The 14493-nt window shown below is 36.7% G+C and overlaps 1 protein-coding gene across 1 annotated transcript in view; it reads left to right on the forward strand.

Annotated features, from left to right (window-relative positions):
- LOC136824929 (kinesin-like protein KIF13A) overlaps positions 1 to 14493 on the forward strand; it is a gene marked incomplete in the record, with an annotated part of 43285 nt that overhangs the window by 21295 nt on the left and 7497 nt on the right. Inside the window, 18 exon segments of the mRNA XM_067053948.1 lie at positions 878 to 919; positions 1450 to 1550; positions 2030 to 2148; positions 2747 to 2824; positions 3451 to 3507; positions 4043 to 4193; positions 4440 to 4569; positions 5549 to 5642; positions 6361 to 6449; positions 6910 to 7087; positions 7595 to 7686; positions 8446 to 8610; positions 9172 to 9329; positions 10831 to 10866; positions 12368 to 12676; positions 13287 to 13369; positions 13572 to 13698; positions 14136 to 14191. Coding sequence (XP_066910049.1) covers positions 878 to 919; positions 1450 to 1550; positions 2030 to 2148; positions 2747 to 2824; positions 3451 to 3507; positions 4043 to 4193; positions 4440 to 4569; positions 5549 to 5642; positions 6361 to 6449; positions 6910 to 7087; positions 7595 to 7686; positions 8446 to 8610; positions 9172 to 9329; positions 10831 to 10866; positions 12368 to 12676; positions 13287 to 13369; positions 13572 to 13698; positions 14136 to 14191 — 2065 coding nt within the window.

The raw sequence follows: 14493 nt of genomic DNA on the forward strand, positions 1-14493 counted from the left end.
CGGTTTTCGTGACACCTTAGATCCATTTTGTGCGTGTAGAACAAATTCCATCGAAAACTCTCAACACTTTCTTTTGCACTGCTCTATTTACTCTCAGGCAAGACATCTTTTGTTCAACAGACTTCTGAACCAAGACATAAATATTCATCCACTAAGCCCTCCTAAGCTCTTCAACCTTTTGTTGTACGGTGATCCAGAATTACCTTTCAACATAAATAACATAATAATTAATCTTGTCATTGTTTATTCTCGACTCTGAAAGGTTTAGTGTTGCTTTATTTTAGTTTAATGATCTCCTTACACAGCTCTAATACTTTTTTTTAACATTTGTGTTTATCCTTTTAGTGATGGTTTTCCCTTTACATTTTTTCTTTTATTCAATAGCTTAGTACCCTTGGCGATATCACTTAGTGTCTTGCGGGGGGAGGAGCTATTAATTTTTTCTGTGTTTGTTTTTGTAAGTAGTATATGTTCGTAAGTGTAATGTAGCTTCTCAAGTCATATATATAAAAGAAAAAAAAATACTCGAACTACACGGGAGGACATATATCTTCGCAGGTGTTGAACCTATGAGTATCGTCACCACGCCACATGCAATGCCTAGCACAGTCTCCATACTCTTTTACCTTTTACCCAGTTCCCCTCACAAGGCATGGGTTGACCCAGGCGAAGGTACACTCACTTGCCAAGTGAATCACAGCACCGAGTGAGAATCCTAGATGTACTTATAATTAATTACAATGCTTATAAAAAATGTAGAACGTTTTGTTGTTTGAAATTCCAGTCTCAATAAGTTTTTCCGGATATCTAAATTTTGCTTTCTTACTGAAATTATTATTTTCTTTAACCAGACCATCCATCCCCCCTTATTTCTTAGGACCATACAAAAATTGGTAAAAGCGACGCATCTGACCCTCAGGTAAGCATACCTTGTTAAACAAAGTTAAATATTAATGATATGACCGGCTAGTAAAGTTTGAAGAACATCAGAGAGTTAATGTATTTTCACTTATGAATAACGCTTAGTTTTGATCCCAAAAATCGAGGACGGTAAATGAGCTTCTTTACCATCGTCATCAGTCGATCAGGATCTAGACAAATCAGAACCTAACCTTCTCCATCGCAGAAAAAACACATGCATCGCTATTATAACACTGAAGGGTTTCACAACTTATTCACTTTTGTAATAAGTCAATAGTAAGACATAGTGGAATAATAATTTTATTTTCAATTTCAATTTCAATTTCAATTTCAATTTTTAATTTTAATTTTAATTTTAATTTTAATTTTAATTTTAATTTTAATTTTATTTAATTTTAATTTTAATTTTAATTTTAATTTTAATTTTAATTTTAATTTTAATTTTAATTTTAATTTTAATTTTAATTTTAATTTTAATTTTAATTTTAATTTTTGTTTTTATTTTCACTTTTAATTTCTTCTGAACAGGACATCCAACTAAACGGTTTGGGTTTACAACCACAACATTGCGTGATCGATATTGATAACGAAGAAGATACATCCTATATCGTCCCTTTTGAAGGGGCTAGGTAAGTTAAGTGTGAACTAACTTTTTCTCCTACTTTGCTCTTGAATGGTTTTGATTTGACATAGTTTGAAGGGGTTAGGTATGCTAAATGCGGACTCTACTTTTAACAAAACTTCTTTTCTCCTACATGGTTTTTATAAGAACAAACTATTCATGATATGCACCATTGCAATGTCTTCCGTTCCACCCAATAGCTGATTGGTTGAAAGTGATGTATTGACTGATTTTACGTCACTTCCAACCAATCAGCTATTGGTTCTGTGACGTAATGTCAGAAGACATTGCAGTGGTGCATATCATGAATATCAGGACATAAGGCTGCGTTGGCCAAAATATTAAAAACAGTTTAAGTTTTTGTACAGTGTCAACAAGAAAATGCTTCAAATTAGTACACTCATACCTGTGATTTAAAATTAATTAGTAAGCATGCAATTACAACCTGTTTAATCAAACAAAACTTATAATTTTCTCTCTTTATAGAACATGCGTGAACGGTCAAGTGATCACGGAACGCACGCAACTACGACACGGTGACCGTATTCTGTGGGGAAACAATCATTTCTTCAGAATCAATTGTCCCCACTCTCCTCCACCACCAGGTTAAAAAGGCCATAATTTTTAAATTCAAATCAATGGAAATCACACGGGAAATGTTTCAGTTACTTATTTTCCTATTTATCTTTAAGTCTAAATCAATAAACCTTTTCAAAATATTGCTATATTGCTTATAAGACTCAAGGGATTAAATCACTTTGATAATGGCTCCGAAACGAGGCAGTCATTGCACTCAAAGTGATTTATGAAAATGCCTTGATAGAAATCAAACGGGCAATATTTCAATTACTTATTTTCTTGAAAAAAAGCCTTGTGTCTTGAGATAGTTTAATGTATAGTTTTGTCTTGCTACTGCAATCGGAGACGACCCCAAAGCGCCTCTAAAGCGCCTCTTTCGACCCGAAATGTGCCACTCTTTCCTCCTTGAATTGCTCCACTTATTCGTTTTTTTTAGTTGCAGTATCAAACAGAGAGGCAATAAATGATTTTTTTAAAAATAAGTTTAGAGTTTTTGGTAAAACCTTGTCAGGGGTTGAGCCCACTGCCCTGCGCACCATATTAGGATGCTCTACCTTATCCGCCCGACGAAGCTGTAGCTTTTAGTAGCCAAACAAGTTTTAATCTTTCTACTTTCTTCTATAGGAACGCAATCAGAAGAAAAATTGGATTTCGATTTCGCACAAAATGAATTGATGCTGAACGAATTTGATTCGCTTGGAGGTATTTAAATTATTCTTTCTTAGAAATCTTGTGTTCTTTCTGTATTTGAACATCACTCAATTGATAACTTAGACAAAACACACACGTGATGAAAAATCTTCAACAATTATATTACTTTTTGAACAGAATAGCTCAAGCAGCAGTAAGAAGGGGTCTTTTGTTGCTTATAATTTAGCATCAATGTTTTAAAGGATAGCATTTAAATTTATCTACTATCGTTTGCTGACAGGGCATTTTTAAACAAAAGAAAGAACTTCTTTCACTCCCTCCAATGCCTCGTCAGCACAAAATGTTGTGAAATTCTTCATGCTGCTTTTTCACCATAAGAGGCGTGCTTCATTTCTTTATGTATCATTTCTTTTAAAACTTCGTAAGATGAAGCCCAAGAACAAAATTCCGTATCGTTAAAAAATTACAAAATCAACCAAAATATCTGCAAATTATAATAAACCAAAATACACTACAGAAGAAATCGTCAGCGATTGGGTATCAACAGTAGATAATTAATGATTCATTTTGTAAAACTGGCAGTCGAACTATTAGTTTTAAAATTAGTACAGATTTGTACACATTTTTCGACTATATACATTAACATTTAACCTTTCGTTTTTATTTCACATTTTTAGAACCACTCCAGAATATTATCCAACAACTTGAAAACCAACATGAAAAAGAAAAACAAGGTTTGCATTTCATTTCTAGAGATACAGAGATCCAATATAGGTCCTCATGAGAGTATACTATTTGTTAAATGAATCAAAAGAGGAAATGATAGCTCCCGATAGCTTCTTTTTGTGTTTTCATCCTGTGCAAAAAAAAATTTTGAAATGTGATTGTTGCTCTGACAATGGCCTTGTGATTTAAATTTAAGTGTTTTTAAAACGGAACCTATGTATGGCTGTTCGACGAAAGGCGGTAAAAAAGCCCTTTATTTTGGCTTCGGTTAACGTTATTCGCTTTCTAAGGGTTACTAGCGAGTGCCCCGCAAAGATATCAGCTTTTCTTTTAGAAGAATTTCCGCTCGACTTTTTTTCTAGAAGCAAAGCTCATATACTGCGCGGGATAAGTCTAGCTTGCTGTCCCCCTTAGCCTGTAGAAAAGCTCCATAGCGCGAATGAAGACTAAAGAAAATTCCTCCTCTGTCGTCGTGATTTATCTATACTTAACCTCATTATTGTTCTAAAAGATAACCTAAATACATTGACTCTATCTTTCCAGGTGCTCTCGACCAGCAGAAGGAGATGTACGAGCAAAAGCTAGAAGAACTACGGCGCGAGCGAACGCCTGACACAACAAGCGGCCGCACGAGTTCAGGGTACAATTCAGAAGATCGGGTTTTGAACTCAACGCCGACCTCCTTTTATGACAGGTAAGATATTTATTACCATGAATTTTTAATTTCACAGAAATCTATGCTTTACCTTCATCAAAATAGTTTGGAATAATAATTTCAGTTTCAATTAATCAAAGGTTAAGTTCATATAAAGTAAGAATCATTGTCATTGTCAGATGCGGTATTTTAGAATTGTGAATTTTCCATATGTAAAATGTTTTAGTTTTGGGCTTAACTTTAATAGGGGAAACACTTCTTTACTTCAATTCTATTCTTTCACAGCCAACTTTTGTATGAAGAGAGTTTACGTCGCCTGCGTGAAGAAGTGATCCGCGCAAACGTTTTGGTGCGCGAGGCCAATCAGTTGAGCTCTGAAATGAAAAAGGACGCTGATTTCGCTGTCACGCTTCAGGTAAGATTTTGATTTTAATTCTTATTGTTTGTCAATATTGTGTATCCTTTCTCCACCTTACACTTATTTACTTGCTTAGATGCTCAGGCCTGCAGGCCCCTTGCTCTTCATGACCAGGGCTTTCCAATCATGACGGTCCATGGTAGGTTCTTCTAGTTGAGCCAGTGCAGAACCAGTATCAACATTCATTTGGTCTTTCCATTATTTTGGAGGTCTTCCATGCGGTCTGGGGTTTGTGAAGTTGTCTTTGAATGCAATTTTGAAAGGATTATCCAGGTCTCTGCGGATGATATGGCCAGAGCAGGAGAGACGTCTCTTTCTAACGATGTCAACGACGGGGGTGGTGACTCCAAGCCGCCTTACACTAAAAGCTGTATAACAATTACATATACATGGCTCTAAACATAACTCGAACCGTAATAAATAACGCTCAAAATGATTTTCCAGAGTAAGCAAGTTAGTAGGCTGCGTCATATCTTCCTTCGTTTCGAGCGTAAAACTCCTACTCTTCGGCATATGCTCACTGCTCTTGTTCGCATACGCACTGAGGTTTTGATAAAACAATAGAGAGTTTCGAAACCTAAGCCAATCAGCTGTGTTTTAAACATTCTTTTGTTAAATAAAAACTTCTATCATGTTTAATCCTATTGATAGGTGAATTCCCGGTGGGGGTCACGAGTGGTGGCCGCCTATAGACCAAGAGTAAGGCCTAAAAGCCTACTGCTTTCTATAGACGATATCGGCTTTACATGAAAACTCAGATTTAACCCCCGAGAATTGCCCACAATGCTTTGCTTCGAAAAAAGTTTACGATGAAATTCTTTCCACGCAAAGCATTGTGGGTAATTCTGGTATACTTTCCCTTTTTATTAATTGACGCTCGTGAATTACTTGAATGACTTGGTTTTCTGTAACTTACATTTCATCTTCAAACGCTAAATATTTTATTAAAAAGTGGTTGATTTCATTCTTTTCCTAGATCCCAACAGCTACACTATCACAAGCCGCCAGTCAAGGGCCGTTGACAAGCGAAGTAGCGGTCGTAGTGAAACACAAAACGCGTGGCACACAAGGTCGGTAGTAATTCTCGCCAAAATAATTTTCACATTTTTTTTAAAAGTTATAATGCTAACATTTAATTTTGATCTAAAAGGAAGCTTATCTGGCACCCGATGCAGAAATTTTCATTCGACACGCTAAAGCTCTTAAGGTCAAAAAAGTTTTCAAGATCTGGAAGGTTTAGATTACGGAATTTCGCGACCGCGCGTTAAGTAATTTGCAGCGGGAGGTCTGGTAACCCAGCCTTCGTTTTCGGGGATTGGCGGGTCCAACTGAAATATTTTTAGCTTCATGCACAAGGGTAGTTGAACCCGACTGGGGATGAGGCACATCAAAGGCTGACTATCATTCCTCTCCTCTCCGGCAAATTGGCTAGCTCCTTGAACGTGGGTGGCTGCCAATCCGCCATCGGAATATCAGGCAAATTTCCCCTCGTAGAGGAATGATAGTAGATCTAAGGTTACGCATCCCTTGTCGAGTTCAAATGCTATTATCATGAAAGTATTTCGGTTGGATCCGCCAATCACACCAAAAACGTGGGTTGGTTCTGGCAAAATTCTGTAATCCAAATCTTTCAAATGTTGAATACTTCCCTGACATTCAGAGCTTTTGTTTTTAACAAGAGTCTTTTTAGTGATATTTACTACCACACCCTTGTACTCAAGTTCAAAAGATATGACAATCCATTTGTATTGGAAATTGCTTTAATTTCTGTAATTCTTTTTTCGACAGTTTGGTCTGTGGACAAGCTTGGTAATAAAATTTATGACATGCGAGATGCTTATCAAACCATCACAGAAAACCCACTAGAGGCTAACCTGGTAAGTTTACTTGTCTGTCGTGTCTTCATAATTCGATTCCAAACCCCTCAGTTTTTCATTATGATTATTTATAAGGGGAGGGGAAGGTTATATCAACTTGTCATACAATGTGTCCCGAAAAAAGTGAACAAATTTTTATATAAAGTATAATGCAAAATTTTTTGACTTAATTAAGTTACATATTAAAGCTTAATATACTTAATATTTTAATTTTAAAAACTTATTCAATCATCTTGACAAATGGTGTATTGGACTGTCCCATTAAAAATTCATACGGGGTAGACGAACCTCATCAATCGAGAAAAGAAATCTTGGTAATGTGTGGATACCCTGGAAAATCTTTTCATACCTTTAGAATATTGATCACCGATATATTGTGTAAGTAGCCCATAATATTTTAGGCAATACTTTAGTTCGAATTACAGAAAAATTTACAAAAACACAATCATCAACTCTTTAGGACGATACTGATGATGACGGTTTATTTTTCGAAGTGGAATGTCACACTTTGATTGGCGTCGCCACAGTCTGGTTGGAATGTCTGTATCAAAACGTCCCCTTGGATTATTCAGCTCCGGTCATTAGTCAGCAGGGTGAAGTCTGTGGACGCATGTCTGTTGAGATTAGGAGGATACAAGGTAAGCCAGGCTTCAGGTAGATATTCTTAGGTTCTTGACCTAATAAATTCTGAGGGGGTGGGAAATTTTTCAAAAAGAGAGTAGAGTCGATATTTTACGTGGATGGCCAAGTAACCCAGGACTTTTAGATAGTCTTTAGATTGTCCGGGTGTGGCCGGGTAGCTCAGTCTGTAGAGCATTCGTCTTACAATCCAAGGTTTGTGGGTTCGATCCCCGGTCACCGCCAACTCAGCGGATGGGTAGCTTAGATTGGGTAATCTTATCTAGGGTAATCTAGGCGGTAAGTTACTAGGAGCTGAGAGAGAGTATGTGTGGCGCTCTACCTCAGCATTCGATCTCCCAGGTCTAGCGCAAATAGAAAAGGGTATAGACTCCCTCACTCCCGGCTCCGCCGACAGCCACCAGATGAATATACTTACTACTTACTTAGATTGTTTCCACTGAGACCGCCTTTAAAAAAAGTTTGCGTACGTTCTCGAAAAAGTTTTTTTCTGCTTCTTGTTACAGACGAGACGACATCTTTATCACTTGATGGGGACAGTGTCAGCGATGAAGATGATATCGAAGGATTGGCCATGGGAAGCTCTGTCAAAGTACAGGTAATGAATTTAATTATGTAACTTTCTACAATCATGGACAAAATATTTGAGACAAAAGGGATTTCCCCGCGAAAATCTTAAACACCACAAATGATTTTTAAAGGCCTTAAACTACAGTTGGAAAGTATGTAGAGTTTAACTCTGAGTGTTAAAATGAGACTTAATATAAGACTTAAGACCTTAGGATCTCAGGATTTAAAAGCTCAAGTTTGCTCCAATAAGGTTTGGAATATAGCCTAGAAGCCACCAAACCCATTTCGACCATGATTGTAGGTCATATTCACATAAGTTAAAACCACTCATTTTTCGCACTTGACAGGCTAAATTTCCCATGAGAGTGTGTACAGTTTTGAAGTGGACTAGAGTACGCCATGTTGTTTTCTGATTTTTCATTTTCAAACCATTCTGATTCCATGGAAATGAAAAACAACAATGGCAGACTAGTTAAGTCGAATGTGTAATCTTAACCTGACCTGTTCAGCCAAAAACATTGGAAACCGCGTTGCTTTTTCCTTAAGAATGAAAGTGAAATTCACCCGAAATCTGGATGGAAAACGTTAAAGTGCCCAGCAAACATGGGCAGATTCTCTTACAGGCCTTTAAAGTGCATACGTGATAGCGCAGAGTAATCAGAATCTGCTCGGAGATCAGCATGTTATAGTTGTATAATAAAAATATTTTGAATATATTATACTCCTTGGTGCTTTGGTGGTGTTAAAAAGGCAATAAAACCGGTCAATTTTGTTTGCTATTTTCTAGATTACAATCAAAGAAGCTCATGGTTTACCTCTCTCCCTCTGCAATTACGTGTTTGGTCAATACACTTTTTTCGATCAAGAACTGTCCGTCATCCCGCCCTTGAACGCGGCCGCCTCGCCCGTTACCGCCTCGAAATCTAACTCAATGACCTTTAACAACACAAAAGTAAGTGAACTGTACTGTCAGTGTCTTTCGAATTCATCGATTTCTTTCTTAGTAGAAATGTCTGTCGTATGTCTAATAATCATGAAGTTAGAGAAATTGAAAATCGGGATAAGACCTACCGTACTACAATATAAACTACCATAATAATACAAAAGCTTTATCTTTTAAAATTTTTTCCCTCGAAAATCAAATGAAAATAATTCCGCTAAAAATTAAAGTTTCCGAACGACGAACCAAGCTGGCTGGCCGGCCGAAAATGACTATGCGAGAAATCTTTAGTAACTTATCGGCCCTTTTTACACCGGCCCTTATTGGCGTTATTTTTGGGCTTGTGGCGTAATAAGGGCCGGCGTAAAAAGGGCCGGCGTAAAAAGGGCCGATAAGGTAGATAAATTACCGGCTTAGTTTTGTCTTTTTTCTAAAGTGGCTGTACCGCAGCACTATTCGAATTTTTGTCATTTTGGCGCGTTTGATTGTTCAGGTAGGTTTTCATTTTTTTCCTGGGATAGAAATTTCAGAACCCAAACAATCTATTTTATTTCCTTTTTCCTTTCCTCTCAGACATTCACTGTCGAAGTTGACGAAGATTTTTTAGATTACGTCACTGACGGTTCATTGGCTATTGAAGTTTACGGTAACCGAAGTAGAGGATATGACACCAAACCAGCTCCGTTGCAATTGCCTCAGGAAATGGATAATAGTAAATCACTTGTCGACAGGTTAGTATCCTACAAATGGGCTTTTCCAGAAAAAAAATTTACCTTCATTGTTGAGGATATTGATTTTTCGAAGTATCGAACCCCCTGGATATCCTACTTTATTAGTAAAGTCCCCCACCCACCCCCAGATATCCACTCTTAAAAACATACTCAACCCCCTTGATATCCTCTCTAATAAAGATGCTTTTTCCACTTTTGAACAAAAATCGTTAACCCCTTGGATATCCGATATCCTCAACAGGGGGGGGGGGGCACGGACTATTTCTGGAAAAGCCCAATGCACGTTCATTTTATAGACCCTGTTTTTCGCTCCTGTGGATAAATAGATAGAGATAGGTAAAGTCGATATTTCGTGGATAGCCCGGTAATCTAGGACTTTTAGCCAGCCTTTCGATTGTTTTCACGGAGTCCACGGCCAGTCGGTTCGGCTCTCTATGAACTGAACGGAACATTGGATGGAGCGGGAATTCGAACCGCAAACCCCTGGTTTGTAACGCTGACGCCTTTGACCACTTAGCTGTCAGCCCCTTAAAAAAACTAGAAACTTTGAGATTTTCAAATATGCTTTTTACAATTTACTTGTTATTTTCGTTTTTATGTTAAAATGTGTCTGTCCTTTCGTATGTTATAAACGCACATATACATATTGGTATACGTTGATGGGCCTTTTAAAACGTACAACATCTGCTAGCTAGGATAGAACCATAAAACTTGTTGCAACGAACGGCTTTAAGGCCGGTCTCTGCTTGTGCGCGCTGCAATCGCACCTTTTGGCTTAAATCCTTTTTGGTTGGAAAAAAGATTACGTAATAAACATGTAGCGCGCGCTCGAAAAAAAAAGTTGAACACATTTCAACTTTTTTCAACCGTTACGTCAGATCGCGCCATTGGACTTGCTTCATTTTTCTTTTGACCAATAGCGTGGAAGTATTGCTCGAAAAAGCGCGATCGAAGCGCGTGCAAGTGGAGACCGGCCTTTATCAAACGTTGAAATGGTTATTCCCCTAAAACTAAAATGTTACTGCCGCAAATACCTTCCTTCACTGCAGTAGTACCTCCCCTTAAAGCATCACGCCATTCTAACTTGGTGAAACCTGTTTTCAAGATTAAGGTTGACTAGATAGTCTTGGTCCCGATAACGTAGAGTTGAGGCTGCTCTTATATCTAGAACTTTAAGACCCCCCTTTCGATTGTTTTCACGGCCAGCTGACTTGACTTTTTATGAACGGAACAGAACATTGGAACGGGCAGGGATTCAAACCAAGAACCCCGTGATAGGCGAAAATAATTTCGTTATGATGAACCATATAGATGAACCCATAGTCTGCGGCCGCGTCAGAAAAAGTTTTTTTTTCACCCGGCCGGTTTCCGGAAACACTACATTTTTTTAATTTTCGCCTAAGGTCATAAATTTGTTAAAATAATATTATTAACACTGGGCCAGGTTTCATTGTTCATTTTGAACTGACTATTTTTGTTTTTCTTTTTTTTTACAATATAGTGAAATGCTTGACCGGGTTAACCAGTACAGAACCAGGTAAAAGATCCGCCAAAAAAACAAGAGACTAACTTATCATCAAAAACTAAAGAAACATGCTATCAAAAACTAAAAAGAACTTACTTTAACTAAAGCAAACCAAACTACCATTAAAGATTTAATATTAATTTCATTCTAAATACTAACAGAATCTTTTTCTCACTAAAAACGAAAAGAGTTTCTTATACCTAGTGAATTTTCAGACATGGTTTGCTGAACTTTAAGTGATAAATCATAGTCTTGGAGTCCCTTAATAAACATCTTGAAACCAATATCACAAGAATTGAGAAATTTGGAAATTTTCAGGGTGTTACAAAGAAATTTTTGAAAATACGATTTTACAAGTTGTTTCGATAAGAACACAAATATAGAATCACACGCTTTTTTTATCAGAACCAGTAAATTTTGTCTCAGGCTGGACAGCTCTTAATTTTTTGAAATTTTCCGGCTTAAATGTTCTTACGATGATGCTCTACGTAGTACTATCTTAATATTTCTAAAATCTGAGGCTTAAAATTGTTTTACCACTTTTCAGCTTCGTGTTCTTATAAAATAGTTCTCATAAAAAAAACTTGTACCTAATAACTTAAGTCAAACTGACTTTCTCGACTAATTTGAACACTTGCTTTTAAACACTGATAAATCACTGACACTAACACAAACACATTTAACATCCACTTTAACATTTATTTCCGCTATGTATTATCCTCCATCTACCTTTACTTTAATTTTCTGTTTTTTCTTATTCTGTATGTTCTTTGCATGTTCGTATATTCTTATCTTGGAAATCATTTTTCTGTTACTGCTTCAACCAGATTAATTTTCACGAGATTTTATTTCGCGAGCCAAAAAAATCGCTAAATTTTTTGAATTTTATTTTCGTGAAACAGCACTTTGAAGGGTTTTGCGTGATTTAGCTAAAGATCAGTCGATTTAAGTCACAAGGGTATATAAGCAGGGTTTTTAAGCCGAACATCGTAATTTGATAATTTGGTGTATTTCGCGAGTTAGCAATCTCGCACTATATCGCGTTTTTAATTTTCGCGAAAATGGGAAAAAAATAATGCGAAAATAAATCTCGAGAAGAATAATTCAATTAAAGTATATTACACTGCGCTTTCGAGTCTCAGAGAATTTAGGATGTTATGGTTAGCATGTGTTGTTTTTTCATGACTTACGTGTATAGACCTTTTCATAAATTACGTCACGAACATCGTTTGCCTCGTTTTGAAACTATTCACTGGATTTTATTTAAAACTACTTTCTATATATAAAAAAATTATTTAATGTCTCAAGAGACGTAATTACCATGGTAACTTTTTGAATACGAGGCACGTGATGTTCGTGACGTAATTTATGAAGAGTTTTATTATTTGCACGGCTTAACTACGTAAATGTGACAACAGAACGATTTTTAGCATACTGAAAAGTTGTCGTTTGAAAGTTCCCGCATCCATCGTACTCCTTGCCCAGTCTAGATTTATTCTTCGTTCTAATTTAGATGGAGAGAGTTATCGCGGCAACTCGAATTATGGGTCGAAATCCACGAGTTGAATGAACAAGGTTTTTACTCGCCTGTCGAGTTACTCCAACGTGAGGGACAAGAGGCCGGCGGTGTGTTTATGTTACGTCAAGGGTATTCACGCCGTGTCGTGACACAAGTCGTCGTCCCCAAACATAACAGTCAAGGATCGCAAGGACTTTTGCCAGTTGTTATCGAGTCCATTTCGAACGTTGCTGTTGGAAGTGTCACCGTCCGAAATAAAACACAAAAGGGACTTGACAGTTATCAAGAACGAGATTTACAGACGTAAGCAATTTGTTTTTTCATAGACCAGTGGTGCATATCGTATTTCATTAAATAAGCGCCAAGATAGCGTTTTTAATGTTCGATAATATGTGGTACTTAAAGGGTTACTAACTACAACCTTGTCGGATGATCTTTAAGAAAACTAAACTCTTCACAATATTATGGGCTTTTAAAATGGGTGTTACAAAGTTTTGCATTTGCAACGAACCATCCAAGCAGTTGATTGTCTAGTGTATTATGATGTATTATAAAGCTTTTTTCACATGTGCGTAAAATTTTATTTAAGACCTTGAAGGGTGGGGAATTTCCCTAAGCTTACGTAGTGTTTTAAGGCCTTATGTGGAGTTTTCTTACGTTCAAAAAGTTTTGAACGGAAAGATAAGTCACGTAAAACCCTCTTAATCAACAAAAACTCTACATAATGTCAGGGAAATTCCTTAAAGACAGCCTTACGAACGATTTTCCGTAAGGTCTTAAATAAAATTTTACGTACATGTTAAAAAAGCTAAAAGCCAACATGACTTGAATTTTAAGAATCTTCAGTTTTCCATTTGATACAATTTCGATTTGTCATTTTTATTTCATTGATTTCCTATTCTCTACTTTTCAGCTTGCGAGATCGTTTTTCGAATTCAGTGATGAAAAAGCGAGAATATTTGGATCAACAAATCCAAGAGATGATAAATAAACCAAGTAATTTCTTTTGTTTTTCGTTTGTTTGTCTCTTCTATTGTTTCTTGCTTGTCCAGAGTTTAATAAGTGATTATAATTTTCCACTGCTGTGATTGACAATTTTCAGTAGATGATCTAAAAGTGTCAGGCCTAAGCAGCGCGGTTGCTTATGAAAAAATGTTTACTTAATAATAACCTTTCCTCTTCTCTATTATTCTATCAGACAAATCCCAAGAGGACAAAGAACACGAGGGAATGTTGATCGACCAATGGGTGTCCTTAACTGAAGAACGAAACGCCATCTTGTGTCCGAATACTGGAAGTGGCGTGCCTGGTGCTACCAGTGAATGGTGTGTAACATGTGTCTTTCTCTTCCTATCAGCTCTATCGAGAGCTATTGGTTTTTGTTGAGTGTATCGAATACCGCGTGATTTGATCTTTTTTCCGAATAATAGTCATTTTCACAAAATTTCGTCTTTGCAAACATTTTAAAATACCAAAACTTTTTGGTAAAACAAACAAAATAAGCTAAAGAGAGGTCGATTCGCAAAAAAACAAAAAATTGCAAAAAAAAAGGACACTAAGATTTATTAACTTTCGTTAATTTTCCATTTTTAGTTTTGCAATGTTATTGTTATCTAAGTCGAAATATTAATAATTTTCTAGCAAGGATAAATTATGATTAATAAATTCTCTTCATCATGTCTCGATCTTGCTTTCATGAATTATTTCCGAAACAGTAGATTGTTTGATCCTTTCAATTATTTTTCAATTTTCGTTGCCATAGGAACCCGTTACCGGGAATGGAAACGCACATCCCTGTCATCTTTTTGGACCTGGACGGTAAGTTTGCTGCTTATATCTCCTTATGGTGTCTTTTTACAATTCGTCTGGGAAAGTCCCTCAACAAATTCATGGTTTATACAGCGGAGTCTCTATATCTCGAACACTCACGAGGAATATTGATTTACTCAAGTTAGGGAAATTTCGAGTTATGGAGTAAGGTTTATAAGATATTGTTAGCTGAAAGGACCATAAAACTTATTCGAGTTAAGGACACATTTGAGTTTTAGAGGTTTGAGTTATGGTGACTCCGCTATTTATCGAGCGGCCATGACGAACATCTCATTACTCAAGTGAATGAT

This window comes from Clytia hemisphaerica, unplaced genomic scaffold, assembly GCF_902728285.1.
Source record: "Clytia hemisphaerica strain Z4C2 unplaced genomic scaffold, Clytia hemisphaerica genome assembly, whole genome shotgun sequence".
Taxonomy (NCBI): domain Eukaryota; kingdom Metazoa; phylum Cnidaria; class Hydrozoa; order Leptothecata; family Clytiidae; genus Clytia; species Clytia hemisphaerica.